This window comes from Branchiostoma floridae, chromosome 12, assembly GCF_000003815.2.
Source record: "Branchiostoma floridae strain S238N-H82 chromosome 12, Bfl_VNyyK, whole genome shotgun sequence".
NCBI classification, from domain to species: domain Eukaryota; kingdom Metazoa; phylum Chordata; class Leptocardii; order Amphioxiformes; family Branchiostomatidae; genus Branchiostoma; species Branchiostoma floridae.
The window spans coordinates 19272103-19289319 of NC_049990.1; the positions used below are offsets into that span (position 1 = coordinate 19272103).

General features: G+C 40.3%; 3 protein-coding genes and 2 long non-coding RNA genes across 5 annotated transcripts in view; 2 read left to right on the top strand and 3 right to left on the bottom strand.

Annotated features, from left to right (window-relative positions):
• Positions 1–1326, bottom strand: part of LOC118427136 (nucleoporin NUP145-like) — a 4997-nt gene extending 3671 nt beyond the window's left edge. The window contains exons 1-2 of the mRNA XM_035836774.1: positions 1053–1326; positions 66–255 (exon numbers count right to left, since the gene is read on the bottom strand). Of these exons, the coding sequence (XP_035692667.1) occupies positions 66–255; positions 1053–1326 (464 nt within the window). The remainder of the gene's footprint in view (positions 1–65; positions 256–1052) is intronic.
• A 5773-nt stretch (positions 1327–7099) lies between these two features.
• LOC118427720 lies at positions 7100–9705 on the top strand. The gene is made up of 4 exons (XR_004832566.1): positions 7100–7226; positions 7992–8078; positions 8477–8574; positions 9471–9705. It is a non-coding gene; the product is annotated as an uncharacterized LOC118427720 (long non-coding RNA).
• Positions 9706–12052: 2347 nt separating this feature from the next.
• On the bottom strand, positions 12053–14117 carry LOC118427721. Its single transcript, XR_004832567.1, has 3 exons — positions 13811–14117; positions 12642–12728; positions 12053–12244 (listed from the first exon to the last, which is right to left on the bottom strand). It is a non-coding gene; the product is annotated as an uncharacterized LOC118427721 (long non-coding RNA).
• Positions 14118–14878: 761 nt separating this feature from the next.
• Positions 14879–17208, bottom strand: LOC118427137 (E3 ubiquitin-protein ligase TRIM56-like). The gene is made up of 2 exons (XM_035836775.1): positions 15935–17208; positions 14879–14910 (listed from the first exon to the last, which is right to left on the bottom strand). The coding sequence occupies exons 1-2, from the start codon at positions 17079–17081 to the stop codon at positions 14879–14881; spliced, it is 1179 nt and encodes a 392-aa protein (XP_035692668.1). The 5' UTR covers positions 17082–17208.
• LOC118427138 (loricrin-like) overlaps positions 17103–17217 on the top strand; it is a 1827-nt gene continuing 1712 nt past the window's right edge. Inside the window, exon 1 of the mRNA XM_035836776.1 lies at positions 17103–17118. Coding sequence (XP_035692669.1) covers positions 17103–17118 — 16 coding nt within the window. The remainder of the gene's footprint in view (positions 17119–17217) is intronic.

Here is a 17217-nt window from a genome sequence, read left to right on the forward strand (position 1 = left end):
TGCCCTCCTGTACTTATTGTGGAAGTACCAAGCAGCTCTCCTAGTACTTGTAGGAAGTACCAAACAGCCCTTCTTTCGTCTCTGTAGTACTTGTGAACCCTTTGAAAGTAGATGTCGAGGTGGATAGCTTGCCAAAGCTGAAGCTGAGACCTTCAAAGAGCCCTGTGTCAGTGTTTGCCGTTGTGCTGCCCAAAAGCCCTCCCGCTACCGGAGTCTTGGTGACCACAATGCTACTGGTGCCAATCGCACTTGTTTCTGCAATTCAAGCAACAGAAATATGGTTTTTATAGCTTTGCCTAAACATGCAGAAGTGGGTAACCTCATTCCAGCAAGCAAACATGCACATTGTGTCCGTGTGTTCACTTACTATCATAATGCCTTTGATGCATTCGTATGTAGTTTGGTACTTCATCTGCTAATATGCGTGAGATGATGTACGTTTTTGTACACCGTAGCAGCCTTTTAGATAAAAAATTGTAATATTTTTAGACAACAGTCCCATCTTGAAGATATGGAATAGTGTACAATTGTTGCCAGTAAGCATTTGTGCCATTAGCCTGACCAAACAAACGTCGTTCTAGATGCAGCTGGTACCAGTTACTATTACCTTATCTCAGCAGATATCAATCGAACCGACTTGCTACACTGACTTGATTACTGGCTATTATTATAATAAACAACTACCTGTATACAAATGACGACAGGTTTTGAGAAAATTATTCGGTGCCTTTGTTTGTCTGTGTAATGTTGTAACAGTTACGTTAGATCTAAATTCAATCCCCTGGCTTTTTTCACACTACAGGGTCCAAGTTTTATGAGATTTTTCTATAATACCTCAAGCGTAATTGGAGAATCGTCATGATATTTTGTATGCATATTAGGTGATGCTTGTTCATTGTCAGTTTAGTTAAGCTATGTATATATTTTAACCTTCACCCTATCGCAAGGGTTTATTCATGCATCCAATCTGCGTATGTTGCCGTGTAAGTCAGTAACAAAATGGATAACGTCTTATACTTTGAGAGTGGAAAAAAGCAAAACATCTTCCATACCTTGCTGATCTTTGGTTGGCGTAGACGTCGTCTGAACAGGTTGGGGTGCATCCTTCCTCAGAGCCTTTCCAGCCTTCCATTGGTCGAACCAGATCTCGTAATCATCGAAGTCCTCATCTGGCCTGTAACCGTCCGGCACGGGAAGGTCTTCGTAGAAGTAGAATGTCGGCGGGAGTCGGTACTTGAGGGCACGGGTCAGCTGCGTTGCCGTGGGCTTCTTCTCAAAGATGATTTGCACATCGGGGCCAGAGGTCAGAGAGGCGCCAAAGGTCATGTTGGAAAGCTGTGGCCATCCTTTTTCTGGCGACTGCGATAGGTCAGTTGGTGTCTTTTCTACAAGTAAAAACACTATTATCAGGACACAGAGTATTCTAAAACAAGAAACATGAAAACAAATATGACATGTGCATCTTGAAGTTGTTATATATCAGGCTACAGTGCCTTTGTTATATGGATGACATCAATGGTCAAATTTTGTCCTTTTCCACAAAAAAGTGGTCATACTGAAGATCGTTATTCTTGTTGGGGCTCTTAATTGGACTCTTCAATGGGCTTAAACACTTGTAATTGTCTTACAAGGATGATGGCGATATTCACATCTCTAAATATGAACCTGAGCCCTACACCTTGGTTAACCATCTTCTGAGAATTAAATGTTGTCGTTGATGTATCACCAAAGTGACCAAACAGAGTGCTACGTACCGCTCGTGCAATCCTGTACACCTAGGGTGACTTTCTTTTGCTTCTGCTCCAGAGCATCTGCAAACGAGAAAGGCTTCGTATCCGTCTCTGTACCCACGAGTGACTGCTTGGCTAAATCACGGATACTCGGCATTGCATTTCCAGCTCTGCTGACGAATGTAGATGACGTCTTTGATGTTTCATCTGCTTTGGCATTGAAGCTGAATCTTGCACCGGTACCTGACGTAGCATTACTTCCGATACTTGGACCACTGAAGACGACCCCTGTGGATTTTGCCGGCTTGGCTGGAGTACTGAAAGTAAAACCCACTCCGATCCCTGTCGAGGCCTTTCCCAAAACTGACCTACTCGTTGGTTCAGGTTTTGGAGTAGAGCAAGCCAGACATTTTATTGTGTGTCCGGGATTGCTTACCATGCAGACTTCACAGTCCCAGGATTCAGGTTTGGATTTAAACAGGTCATCAAAACCCTGGAGGAAAAACGAAGCAAATTCTGAGCATGGGTTACCCAGTGAACTAGAAAGGCCGACATTTTCTCGAGAGCAAATACAGTATATTTCAGCCATCTCCCTCCCAATGCAACAATAGATTGTTCGAAAGTCACCCATGTACGAAAATGGAAAACTTCTGCTTGAAGTCGCTTCTAACTACTAATCACACTTATGAGCAAAAATGAATCTTATAAAATCCTCAATGGAAGAATGGGCTCTTCCAGTGCAACCCTGTAAAAAGCTAAAATAGACCAGTCCAAAAACACTTCAATCAAAACCGTCCAAAACTGAATTTGAAAAATATCCCCCTCCGTGCAAGAATGGACTCTTCCTGTGATATGCCTATAATAAGTGGAGCAGTCCAAAAATACTTCCATTAAAATAGGACTTTGACTCATAATCACCAATGTGTAAAAAAATGAATCTTAAATAAATACCCCCGTAGAGGAATGAACTCTTCCAGCACACCCCGTTTAAAACTGCTCATTTGATTAGCTCAGAAATACTCCCACTAAAAACATGACCTTTTCTATTAGCAACCCAGTCCAAAATTTAATCTAAAAAGTACCCCGTGCATCAATGGACTCTTCCATAAAACACCAGAGTTGTTGATTGGCTGCCGAATCCACCTCAGGATATTGATGCAGGCTAGGTCATTGTCTGCCTATACACCTTTCTCACGCGGCCGCCATGATAGATTGAAGACGAGTTCAATGAGGCAAACAGACAAAACTTATTTCTAAAATCAACTCCCATTTAGTTTTTTCCCAGACCACACAAATTTTCACAATATAAGATCAAATAATGAATATTTTAAGTAGTGTTATGCAGCGAAATATGTAGCAATTTAGACTCGCGTACTGATCCCATAGTCCCTTAAGAGATGCAAAATAAAAACATAATAATGCAAATTTTATAATTTCCATGCTATCATTGGTTGAACTGCTGATTATGATGGACAGTCTTTTGTTTGCCCCATTGAACTCGTTTTAGATCTATCATGGCCGCCGCTTGAAAGAGGTGTATTCAATTAAGTTATAGACATATTGAGGCCTGCAGCTGCAAAAGAACTTACAGACTTCAGGTAGGGGTCAACTTCCACATCAAATGGAATTCGAAATCGTCCAAAACTGAATTTAAAAGAAAAACTATGTGCAAGAATGGACTGCCTCATTAATAGCCTTATGTCAAGTGAATCAGTGCAAAAACACTTCGGGTGAAAAAATCATTGGCATTATCACCAAAGTCTAAAAGTGAATTTAAAAAAAAACATCCCCGGTGCAACAATGGACTCTTCCAGCAAAATGAGCGAGTTCATCGCTGGTCATTTGTTGGATTTACCTTGTCCCCAACCACCTGGAGGTCTGGGAGTAGGTAGGTGATTGGATCTGCCAGGCACACATATGAGACGTCAGTCTACCCACCATATAGCAAACGACCTAGAGGTCGTTGACCTCGGCACTCCAACCCCACAAATCCAAAACCCTGACTGTCAGTTGTTTTATGTATTCATGTAGTTAAGGGGGTCAATCCACCGTTCAAATTACTGGACAGGTCACACTTCCTTACTGCTATTGTCAAATGCAAGGAAATGGCCTCTAATAATTGTACTTCTGATTCAAGTTTGAAAGTGAAACTTCTTTAAAATGTAATCCTGGAATATTTACATATTTACTGCACTGCATGTAGTTTTCTAGCAATAGATCTATCTACGAGCCTTCAATAATAGAAAGAAAGTAAGTTTAACACTATACCTCAGCTAGTGATTTTTCGGTGATTCCTTTTTTTAGATGTACATGGCATCTCGCACTGCACTACAACTTTATTCAAGAGAAAAGATGGAAAAACACAATATAGTGAGCAAATCTTACCTCTGGAACCGACACTTTAGGCTTAAAGTGGACGACATGTTTTTCAGGTACATGGTCGTTGTCGTCACCATTGGCATGCTCTGGCAAGGACCGTCCAAACAGGGTGGCCCCTGCACTGACAAAGCTTAACGTCTGGAGGGAGTCTATAATAGTAACAGAAGAGCGACGTTTGTTCAAAGTGTTAGGTGTACATCTATCCTTTTTGCATGGTATGGATTAGTATATATGCCTACCATATGCCAAGATTGCAGTATACAAAGAGAATTCAACATTCAATGCGGTAAGACACCTTTGCCACAAGAAAAACTAGTTTTCACCGGCGGACCATAACTGTAAATGCAGAAACTTTCGCAGTGGTTTAATGTTCGCGGTTTTCGCGGAGGCCGTTTCACCGCAAACTTAAAACCAACGCGAATATTTCCCATGGCAGTAAGAGACTACAGTGTATGGTGATACCGCGAATTTAAAACCACCGCAAAAAGTCCCTTTTCCCGCTACCGCGAAATTAAATCCCCGCAAACTTAAATACATTCACAGTACTTTAAGGTGGGGACACACCTGCGTATATACTCAAGTCCGTATGAGGCGCGTATGGGAGTATTTGCCTCTACCAGGCTCCACAGGTCGTTGTAAAAATAATAGAAATTGGACAAACGTAAACAGGTAACATGTCAGACGAGTAAGCTGGATCACTAAACCATACTTCTCGGTCAGCTAACTCACCTGGCGTGTCATGTATCTATATTTGTCCAATTTGTACTATTTTTTCCGCGACCTGTGGAGCCTGGTAGAGACTAAGAATGTTATACGCATCCCAAACGGACTTGAATATATTACGCAAGTGTGACCCCACCTTAAGAAGGACCGTGAAAATGTGTCTGCCCGCCTGGAAATCACAGAAACATTCCACAATCACTTCTGGAACATCTTAACACATTTGAAACATGTCAAGACTCGCCTAGAGATACCCGAGATAATAAGACTAAAATTGCACTATCGTTCCGCGCAAACACTTCTGAAACGTGAGTCTTGAAATTGCGATTCTTGAAGACATCTGGAGCGATAACACAAGAAGTCGGCGTGGCCTAAAACTACGAAGGCCCACACGTACAATGTGCGCTTGGCTGTCTTGCTATGTTACTCTACACCATTAGCGAATGATTAAATTTCACTTCCTGCATTAAAGTGAGATTGTGACATAGCTAGTGGATATAAAATCAAGTATTAAACTATCTAACTTTTCCATATTTATTGCGTATTATTAGCGTATTGACCCTATCCAGACTGGCAGGGAGGGGGTGTCCGCGCCAACTTTGACGTCGTACAAACGCCTTGTGCTAGAACAACCAAACTTGGTGAATTTACCTGCAATACTGTTGGTAACAATTTACAACAAAAAGAGTAAGTTTATAATTTTTCGTGTTGCCATGACAACGGGTTTCTGAAAGGCATATTTTACGAAAATCACTAATTAAACAACAGGGTTTTAAGCTTTTCTTGCTAAACTAGATTTGTTTTCATATGTATTTAATATCTAACATATCTTAGTTTGACAGTTATAATTAGATATTAATGAATTATGCTAATGTCATGACGTAACTGGTCAAAATCTAAGATGGCCGACAATATCATGATGAAAAGTATAACCAGCTTATTTTCACTCGGATTTCATCACTACTTGCTATTTTCTTACAGAAAACATCCATGCGAACGTTTTCAATCCGTTTTTATGGGAAATGAGGGTTATATGTTGAAAAAGAAGTATCTTAAGATTTAAGGTTAATAATTTAAGATGCCAGATAGCTAAAATATAGATGACGTAATTTTATAACGTCATATTGTTTATTGTTTATTGTCTTTTAGTCGTATGACACTTAAATATTGATAAGAAACCTTTATTGCTAATTTTTTTGTGTTAACTATTTAGATATTATAGGAATTTCCTGTTTTTGCCGAAAAAATGAATGACGTCATAATTACGTCACATTACAGTCAAACCTGCCCAAGACGACCACCCGGGGACCGGAAAAAAAAACGGTCGATTTGGACAGGTGGTCGCTGAGAAGAGTATCGACTCAAAACATGCCCGATGCAAAGTATAAATGGTTTCCGTTATGTTTAATGGCAAATAGCAAGCACACTGCACGCACGCAAAGAAGCGAGGTCTTGAATGTCAAATACAACACGCACACTGTAAACTATAAATTTAAGCCCAAGCTTTTATCGAGCTTTTAATCGATATAGTGTTTTACAGCTCAATATTTGTACACTAACGTTTAGACAGTAAGGGAACTTTGATGCTGTCAGTTACCATACAAGCCTTTATGCGTCGCTGTGTTCTTGATCGCCGTATCTGAAATAACTACGGTGCACCTTTCGAATTCGACGCCCGGTACGTCCCGATAGCGTACTTACCCACGGGTGAATGTACAGTAAAGTTGGACAAAAGCACTCACACTCTTAAAAAGGTATGAGCTACAAGGTTCTTTCTTAAAAAAAGTATGAGGCTATATACGTTTCAGCATTCGTTCACTTTATAATGATATAAATTTAAAAAAAAACCTTCTGTAACAACTAAATTCGGATTTTCTTACAACGAAATTTCCTCATATATTACAGTAGACTGCCCCATTGACCCACCCATTGACCGCCGCCATCTTTATTCTAAACATAACATCGTAATGGCAGTCAAAATCCGACGCAAACTGGCCGATTTCGGCACAAAATCGCGCTAGTTATCATCAAAAATCGATGAAAACCTCAATTATGAAAATGATGCGGTCGTTATGGGTCCCAATTTGGGCCTGTCGCGGTCACGGCTGTTACAGTGTAGTCACTTAGTTCGAACGTGGGTTCTACGAGGCATAGAACACGATCCCCCGCCCGCCGCCGATCCACGTGAGCCGGCTGATTGCGCAATAGTGCACGCTGACTTTGACCCCCGTGCAGGCATGCATATCCGGGTCACAGGCGCTTCATATTTCAGAGGCCACGGTAGAAGGAACACGCGAACGTAAAAAACACCCGAAAATGCGCATTTTCTTGGTCAGAGCCGCATTTTTCCCCGTGGAAGAGTGGATAAGTGCCTTCGTCATTGAACATCCGACTTAGGTAAGTTAATTCGATCGTTTAAAGACTTTATACAGTTTTTTGTGTGTCCAAATGCAATGCAACAGCTAGACGGAATGTTGTCGAGTGCTTGTATAATTTCGGAATTTTTCGCACGGTTTTTTTTATTTCTCAGTGGAGGAATACAACGAGATGATGTTTTTCAGAGCGATGACGTCATTACTGCGAAACAAATCCTGCTGTCTGATATTGTCTCGTTTGTTGTAGTAACAAAAGTAGAGCATTTTATAATAGAATATATATATATTTGAAGTGTGCTTCTTTCACAAACATTAGCCAAGTCAATTGCAATCAAATGAGTCTCCAAATTGAATTTTGAAAGTAGACAGTAACACATCCATAGTTCATGCAGTGCATGGAGGGGAAGTTGCATACATATAATACATGGGACACTATTTTATACAAAACTTCTATACTTCTAATTTTTATGAAAATGTTTGAAATCAGTGCACAGACAGTACTTTGGACTTAAAGCTGTAATATTTTTCTTACTGTAAGCAAGTGTAAGTTTTATTACCGGTACGATTTTAAAAGCTTATGTAAAAAGGTACTAGTACTTGCAGACATTGGATATAAAATCAAAGGTGGTCCGGTTACAATCAATTGGTCTGGTATACTACTGACAAAGAATTGCTCTTCAGATTTCCACTTTGTCAACAACTATGTCATCAGGAAAAAATTATGTAATCTACTATCCCTACCATTGTACCTTGAAGCCATGTTTACCATGTGTTATCTATGTTTAAGGCTTGACAAGTGCTGGGAGAAAATGAAGTACCAGGAATGAGAAGAGGATGACAACTCACACAAGTCCTTATTCAAGGTAGCCCCAAGGTATGTGTGCATATGTATAAATCATTTGTATCTATAATACCCTGCATCTATATGTAGAGACAACTATATTCTGGACATTCTGAGAACTTGTGACAGGTTGCAGGGAATGTTTAATTGTCAGTGTAAATAATAAAGGTCTTAGGAAGTGTGAATAATGAAGACCAACTTGACCAGAAGAAAAAATTATAAGCACAGTTGTATATTCCTCAGCTCAGTGAAGTCATATACTACATTAGGTGTGAACATTTTTACAACCTTGTTGACTTTTAATGCAGAAGTTATACTATGCAAGAATGCATTCTGCAAGTAGTTCTTTCATGTGGGCTGCATGTATTTTCACTTCCCATTTACCCAATGTTTGCCTCAGTTTCACAATCTATTTTGTATCTCTACTACAGGCCAGACTATGCTGACAGCATAGCCCAGTCTCCAGCCATTAAAAGCAGAGGTTCACTGTTATCTGGGGAACATGAAATTAGGAATACTTTAGATCCAGGTGAGAATATTCATTTCGTATAGCTATCAATATGTCGTGTAGGTATGTAATGATAATTGTCTATCCAGAGAGAGTTCCACCTTCAATTAAACATTGGATATACAATACACAAATGTGGCTGATCTCCATTTTGACCTTTGCAACACTGCAACCTCAGCACAGACTGAGGGTTTTGATGGCTGCAGTCAAGTTCTCATTAGAATCCTTAGTTTAAGATGAGTGATACATTGTCATAGTGGAATTGGAATGACTCTCATTCATTTATTACCCAAACTTCATTATATGAATCTTCCCTTGATACAATGGTAGATGCCTACCAACAGAATAAAACAATATGATGGAGATTTGCATTCTTTATTTCTCATCCTAGCTTGCTCTTTTTTGCATAAAGCTAAATTAACTTACTTTCCTTTCTGACATGTTGATTCTGATTTGTTATCAGCAATACTCTCAGTCTGAAGCCACCCATGTAGGGTGAAACATACCATGCACCTTTTTGTGCATATTCTTTTCCCCAGCCCTGTTGTTTTAGTCCCTTAATTTGATATAGTATGCAGATAAGCTATAATTTCATTTCAGAAACACTATGTTGGTGCTTTTGCCCTTACCTTCTACCTTTCCTTATAGTTGTACTGCTACATGTAATATCTCCTTACTCATACCTTTTACAGGTCAGAGAGACAAGGATGCATCATAAGACATTTATGCATATGAATGACAACATTGTTTGCATCCTAGACCTGATCAGATCAATACTAGGTAGCCGTAGAAAATGAGATTTGTATAAATTAGTGGTATGGAATGAAACATACTTTATCTACAGATATCTTTATTCAGACATGTAGCATATTGCAGCATTTAACACAAATCTTCCCCATGTTCTTGCTTGGCTACAGGTCATACTGCTGTCCATGGTGGCTACTAAGAGAGTCCTGTCAGAATGTGGATAGTGTCCAACTCCAACTTCCTCAATGTCCATGCCAGGTTCTGTGATGTCCCAGAGTTGACTCACTAGCTAGATTTTTACATCACCACTGCTAGCTGCAGTTCAGTTTCCCCTAGTAAATGAACTTGTCACCTTGCATGGTTTGTGTGCATTTATGTTAAATACAGACTAAGATTGGTGACAGTTATTAGCTTCGCCAAGAAGCTTATGTTTTTGCCGACTTGGGTCTGTATGTAGGACAACAGGATATAACTCGAGAAATTGTGGATGGAACTTTTTTATTTTTTGCAGGTGTGTAGCGGTTGTTTAAAGGCATGCCTAGTTCGAAAATGGGTTACCTGGCGTTTTCCTATGGTACATTAGCGAGCTTGGTATTTTTTTTGGTGTTTTTTCGGGAGGCATAAGTCAAAATGTAGCTGGGCGATTTCCACGATATTTGGCAGGTCTGTAGCGGCTGTGGAAAGGATTGCCATGTGCGAGAATGGTTTAGCTACCTTTTACCTATGGTGCTGTAGCTGGCTTTGTATGTAAGTGCGTTTGTCTGTAAGCAAGATAACTCGAGATGTTCTTGATGGATGTTAATGATATTTGGTTGATAGGTAGGGGACACAGAAAGGAAGGTCAAGTTCGATAATGGGCCTCCTGGCAAATTGTTTTGGTACTGCAAGTGAGCATCAAAGTTTGCGCCTAAATTTTCCAGAAGTGCCAGGTTCGTGATTTTTTACTGGTGGATAGCTGTTGGTACTAGGAGTCAATGGTCTAATTTTGGGCCCCCTAGCAGCTTGTTTGGAATTGCAGTGGGTGTTATATTTCGTAACTTTTTAGATGGATAACTCCTGAGGGGATTGATGGATATTTTTGGTTTTTGGTAGGTAGGTACTTTGGATGATTATCAACATAATGAGATGCAAATTATATAAATCACTCTGTATTTAATATAATTACTTAGGGAAACTTCTATAACGGTTGAAAAATACTTGTGACGGAGTCACCTGAAAGGACTTGAATCGACCCATAGATGTCTAAAAATAGAGAAGAAGTAGGTCAAAGGAGCCAGTGGAAGCAGGGGCTCCCTGATAAACAGACGTTGTCTTGGAAGCATGAAATTCTGATTGACCAGGGATGTTACTAGGTCATCCGTGTACTATTCCGCCAGGATGGAGTCTGGTAGAGACTACTGGCTGAAAAATGCCTATAAATGGTCATGGTTCATGTTAGCAAAATACAAAGCCTGACCGTGTCCAACACGTATCTATAAAATTAAGCAATTAAATAGCTTGCTGAATTGATGTCAATACGACGGCACACAGCAAAGGATTCATAGCAGTTGAAATATAACATATCTATATACAAGTGTTGCTTATATCTATATACAGATCAACAATCAAAGCAACACTATATCATGGGAACGGTAAAAATGTAGTAGAGGGAACTTGACGAATATCACTTGATATAAAGATGTAGAGCTAATATCTACGAGACACTTCAGGTGTATTTTCTTATGATGGACTGCAAGGAAACTTGGTGTTCCATGTGCCAGTAACACTACATGGGTCTAAACAAACGAATAAGTACTATGTAAAGTCAGTAATATAACATAATTGAACAATGACGGCTTGTAACACATAGTACTTACATCTGTGAACTAGGTTAAAACAACAAGTGACCAAGTGCTGGGACAAGACAAACCCAACATGTTGAAGAACAGCACTTAGGTCAAAAGGGTCACCGTCAATTATCCACGCATTCCTCAACTCTTAACAGAGATGTCATATTGTAAGGGAAAGGTCGGCTAGAAAGAACTGACATCATTGCGAGAAATACAAATCGCCAAAGGTGACAGGCGGCTGTCATCGGACAGTCGCAGAAATCATAACCTTGGACTCTGTAAAATACCTCTGACTTAACTCGCGACTGCAAAACTTTACTTTCTATTTTCATGAGATTGAAACAAACGTTCACCAAGGCGGGGGTCGTAGCAATCCTTACATATGGCCCTTAGATGACCCTTGGTGAGTTAAAAAGTTCCGTAAATTGGAAGGAACAACTGTTACAGTGGCCGGGGTTTGGTGAGTGACGAATGCAATTATCGGCGTGACTTCCTGTGGTTTCCAGGTTTCCAAGACCTACCCACATACCAAATATCACTTCAATCCATTCAGCCGGTCTTCAATTTGCTGGTTTCTACATACATACATACATACATACATACATACATAAAAACGCTACCCAAAACATAACCAGCTCTCCGAAAGTAATTATGACAACACAAAATAGAACAGTAACCTCATACCTGTACAAATTGTTCTGATTATGCAAAGACATTCATTCACATCGCCAGACATTTGCTGCATTATGTACACCGACAGAATAGACTAATCTACTCACAATGTTCATAATCCAACCAACCACTACATGATGTGACTAGATAACATATGGACTTATACACATTAATCATTCAAAAAGAACTATCTTCCATAGAAATTGTTTATTTGGCGAAGATATGTGTTCGAGGAACTCTAGTTTCACATATCACTGCCTCCTAGCATCATGATATGACAAATGTTCAGTCTGTTGACAGATTAAAAGAGGAATTTTGCTTCTGTGAAGTAACCTTTTTAACTCACTTATCTTGTTGCATTGTATAAATTAGTTCATGATCCTTGTAAAGACTTGTTTTGAATAAAGGATGCAGCATGCAATTTGTTGTCAGCATAGTCTGGCCTGTAGTAGAGATACAAAATAGATTGTGAAACTGAGGCAAACATTGGGTAAATGGGAAGTGAAAATACATGCAGCCCACATGAAAGAACTACTTGCAGAATGCATTCTTGCATAGTATAACTTCTGCATTAAAAGTCAACAAGGTTGTAAAATGTTCACACCTAATGTAGTATATGACTTCACTGAGCTGAGGAATATACAACTGTGCTTATAATTTTTTGTTCTGGTCAAGTTGGTCTTCATTATTCACACTTCCTAAGACCTTTATTATTTACACTGACAATTAAACATTCCCTGCAACCTGTCACAAGTTCTCAGAATGTCCAGAATATAGTTGTCTCTACATATAGATGCAGGGTATTATAGATACAAATGATTTATACATATGCACACATACCTTGGGGCTACCTTGAATAAGGACTTGTGTGAGTTGTCATCCTCTTCTCATTCCTGGTACTTCATTTTCTCCCAGCACTTGTCAAGCCTTAAACATAGATAACACATGGTAAACATGGCTTCAAGGTACAATGGTAGGGATAGTAGATTACATAATTTTTTCCTGATGACATAGTTGTTGACAAAGTGGAAATCTGAAGAGCAATTCTTTGTCAGTAGTATACCAGACCAATTGATTGTAACCGGACCACCTTTGATTTTATATCCAATGTCTGCAAGTACTAGTACCTTTTTACATAAGCTTTTAAAATCGTACCGGTAATAAAACTTACACTTGCTTACAGTAAGAAAAATATTACAGCTTTAAGTCCAAAGTACTGTCTGTGCACTGATTTCAAACATTTTCATAAAAATTAGAAGTATACTAGTAGAAGTTTTGTATATAGTGTCCCATGTATTATTATATGTATGCAACTTCCCCTACAGGTGCTGTTACTGTACAAAAATAGTGTTTTTGTACTTTTTTCAAGCTGAAAACTTTTTTTCTTTATGTTTTGGATTAGCCGTTACCTTTACCCCAACCATTTTACAATTTTTATTTCTATTTCGCCCTCTCGCTCCATATTTTTTATGAAAAAATCCGTGAACCGGTAATAAAACTTACACTTGCTTACAGTAAGAAAAATATTACAGCTTTAAGTCCAAAGTACTGTCTGTGCACTGATTTCAAACATTTTCATAAAAATTAGAAGTATACTAGTAGAAGTTTTGTATAAAATAGTGTCCCATGTATTATATGTATGCAACTTCCCCTCCATGCACTGCATGAACTATGGATGTGTTACTGTCTACTTTCAAAATTCAATTTGGAGACTCATTTGATTGCAATTGACTTGGCTAATGTTTGTGAAAGAAGCACACTTCAAATATATATATATTCTATTATAAAATGCTCTACTTTTGTTACTACAACAAACGAGACAATATCAGACAGCAGGTATTTGTTTCGCAGTAATGACGTCATCGCTCTGAAAAACATCATCTCGTTGTATTCCTCCACTGAGAAATAAAAAAAACCATGCGAAAAATTCCGAAATTATACAAGCACTCGCATTGCATTTGGACACACAAAAAACTGTATAAAGTCTTTAAACGATCGAATTAACTTACCTAAGTCGGATGTTCAATGACGAAGGCACTTATCCACTCTTCTACGGGGAAAATGCGGCTCTGACCAAGAAAATGCGCATTTTCGGGTGTTTTTTTACGTTCACGTGTTCCTTCTACCGTGGCCATGTTGCCTCTGAAATATGAAGCGCCTGTGACCCGGATATGCATGCCTGCACGGGAGTCAAAGTCAGCGTGCACTATTGCGCAATCAGCCGGCTCACGTGGATCGGCGGCGGGCGGGGGATCGTGTTCTATGCCTCGTAGAACCCACGTTCGAACTAAGTGATCGAATTCAGGGCCTTTGAAACAGCCGTGCGGTCGCGTTGGCCAGGTGGTCGTTGAGAAAAGGTCGCTTTAATAATGCTTACGTCAATGGGAAAAAAACGACGGGACCGAGAAAAAGCGGTCGAAATCGCCAGATGGTCGCTGAGAAGAGGTGGTCGCTCGGGCAGGTTTGACTGTACTTCATAATTATATAAACATTTCGGGAATTATAAAATGTGATTTGCATATTATCCGCTGCAAGCCGTTTAGAAATTACGAAGGGGGAGGAGGCAAATGCGCACCACCCAACCCCCCACCCACCCCCAGGGCAGGGAATGCCCAAAAAGCCATTTCTGTATTAGCCTCCTTCACCGGCCTTTCTGGGGGCATTGGCATAAGTTTTTTTTTGGGGGGGGGGGGGGGGGGTCGGATTCGTGACTTTTAACTGGGAATACGCCGGGAAAATATGCCGCGGAAGTAAAAATGCCGGGAAAGGAATATATGCTTAATATATTGTTTTCCCGGCATTTTCCCCCAAACAACTTACCCCAATGCCCTCAGAGCCTCAGAGAGGCCAGTGAAGGAAGCTAAGTCTGTATAGGATTAACTAGCGTCTCATTTTACTATATATATACTATATCAAACTACTCCCTCAAAACAGTAAGAAACGTTTTAGCTAGTCAGGCATAAGTGTTAGCTTTACCTGCTTTTATTGCAACAACTATTTTATTCTATTACTGTATATACATGTTCATCTTGTATTGTATATTTATATGTCTGTGGCCACGTTACCAGCAATGCTGCCTAGTGCTCACAGTGTATTGTCTTGTTACAACCTGAATAAAGTAAGAAACACTGTGACACTACACATACGCCCTTCTATATTGCTTTACTGACGCCTTCGGATTTTTCGGACGTTTTAAGACATTGTGATTATTTGGCTGGCCGAAAAAAATTGGTCCCCCTCACAATCTTCAAAATGGAGTGGTCTATGTGATGACAGTAATTCTTGTTAACTCGGACATCTGTATTTGAGTCTTCACCTTGCAATATTAAATAATAAGTTTTTTCTAAAGTGTTTGCGGAACGATAGTATAGTGCAATTTTCTGAGTGAAAGGTGGACCAATGGTCATGGCCGTTCTAAAATAGTTGGTCCATTGTGAAAATTGGTCCCCAGACTCCCCACCCAATAATCTTCAAATGGGGTGATCTATGTGCTGACAGTGACTTTTATTATGTCTGGTATCTCTACGTCAGTCTTCACATTGCATTCAAGTTGTTCCTGAAGTGTTTGCGGAACGGATATTGCGATTTTCAGAAAGGCGGACCAACTCTCAAAGCCCTTGTAAAATATTTTGTCCGCCGTAAAAATTCATTAATTTTCCGAAAGGAGTGTTTAATGTGATGACAATGATTCTTATACCTCGGACATATCAACGTAAGTCTTATAACAGTGGGCTTACATTGTTTCAGAAGCGCGTTTGGGTGTAATGCGGGGCAACTCTCACGGCCCTTCTAAAATATTTGGTCCGCCGTGGAAATTGCACCCCCCCCCCCAGTCTTCCAAATGGAGTGATCTATGCGATAACATTGACTTTAATTAAATCGGACATCTATACACGATTCTTGACGTTAAGTTTGAACATGCTTATAATGGTAGTGCAATTTTTAGGACTCTCGGTGTTCCCACGGGTAGGTCACGGTGTCTATTTGCAAAGCCTCTTTTCCCCTTTGGGACCTAAGCCTTAGCCTTAGGGTGAGATCATCATCATAGAATATGCAAATTATGCCATCCACAATGAGACTACACTTTGCTACGATATGTTTACTTTTGTAACTTGTAGCTTTATAGTTCTTACCTTGCCTTGTCTTGAGTAGTCCCAGTCTAGGCTTCTTCATATTTATAGTCTTGTCCGCCTCAAATGCGATGTAGGCTTTCTTAGCTAATACGTAGTCCTCAGCAGTCTCTGCCAGCAACAGTTTGTTCAGTCTACTGCTCACTTCTCCACTAACCGCCATGATGTCAAACTCCGACCCATGTTCCACGATGTTCCGTCCGAACTCTGCCGCGCTCTCTAACGCCACAGTCGCCGTTTCTATCTCTTCCATAGCGGTGGAGAACTCCTTACTGCGGGTCTGGCTCACTGTGTTCACATAACTCAGTAACTCGGTCTCTTGTTGATTGACCAGCTTCACTAAGTTCTCTTTAGTTTCTTCTGATGTTCTCTTGATTTTCTCGAGAGTTTCGGTGACATTTTTCTCCAGCTCAGCCTTCTGTGCCTGCGCCTGTTGGTCGGCTTTCTTAAGATTTTCCAACTTTCTCTCTGTTTTCGCAAGAAGAGCAAGTATGTCTTCTTTTGCCTTCACAGCTGTGTCAGCAAAATACTCGTACTTGTGGTCCTTGTGGGACAGAACGGTGCATACCTGACAAATAGCCTCGCTACAGTCAACGCAGAAGAATTTTAGGATCTCCTGTGAGTGGATCCTACACGGTGGTAGGGGACGAGGCTTGATCCTAACGGTGTCGGATTCCGCCTTGAGAAGCTCTTCGCCGATCACCTGGTGACCTCTAGTGACCTTTAGACGACGGTGAATTGCTACACATTCGTCACACAGAAAGTCGCCACATTCCGTACAGAAGGACTCCGCTTCTGACTTGGTCTCACAGCTACCACAGACCAGACTCTCTCCTTCATTAGTCAGCTTCTTGTGGACGTCAACCGTGTCCTTCAGGCTCTCCACGAAGAAATTATCTTTCAGTCCCGCGACCCCACCACCCGGAAGTAAAGTCTTGCTACGACAGGTGGGGCAATCTAGCTCGGTTTTGACCTTTTGTTTCTTCAGAAACTCTTCAAGACACTGCTGACAGAAGGAATGAAGACAAGACAGTACCTTGGGCCGGCGGTAGGGCTGCAGGCAGATCTGACACTCAAGGAAGTCTTCTGAGAGGCGAGACAAAAGTTTCGATTCCGCCATGTTGAAATATTTGGGAGGGGACCGAAACATGTACAAGCGATAAGAACTAAAATGCTTGACTTGCTAGGTACACTGAACTTCCCAGAAATAACCGTGAAGTAGTGACCTCAATCCTCGATACCTTGTGCTGTTGCCTTCCTTGGGAGAAAACGACGTGAAGAAATGT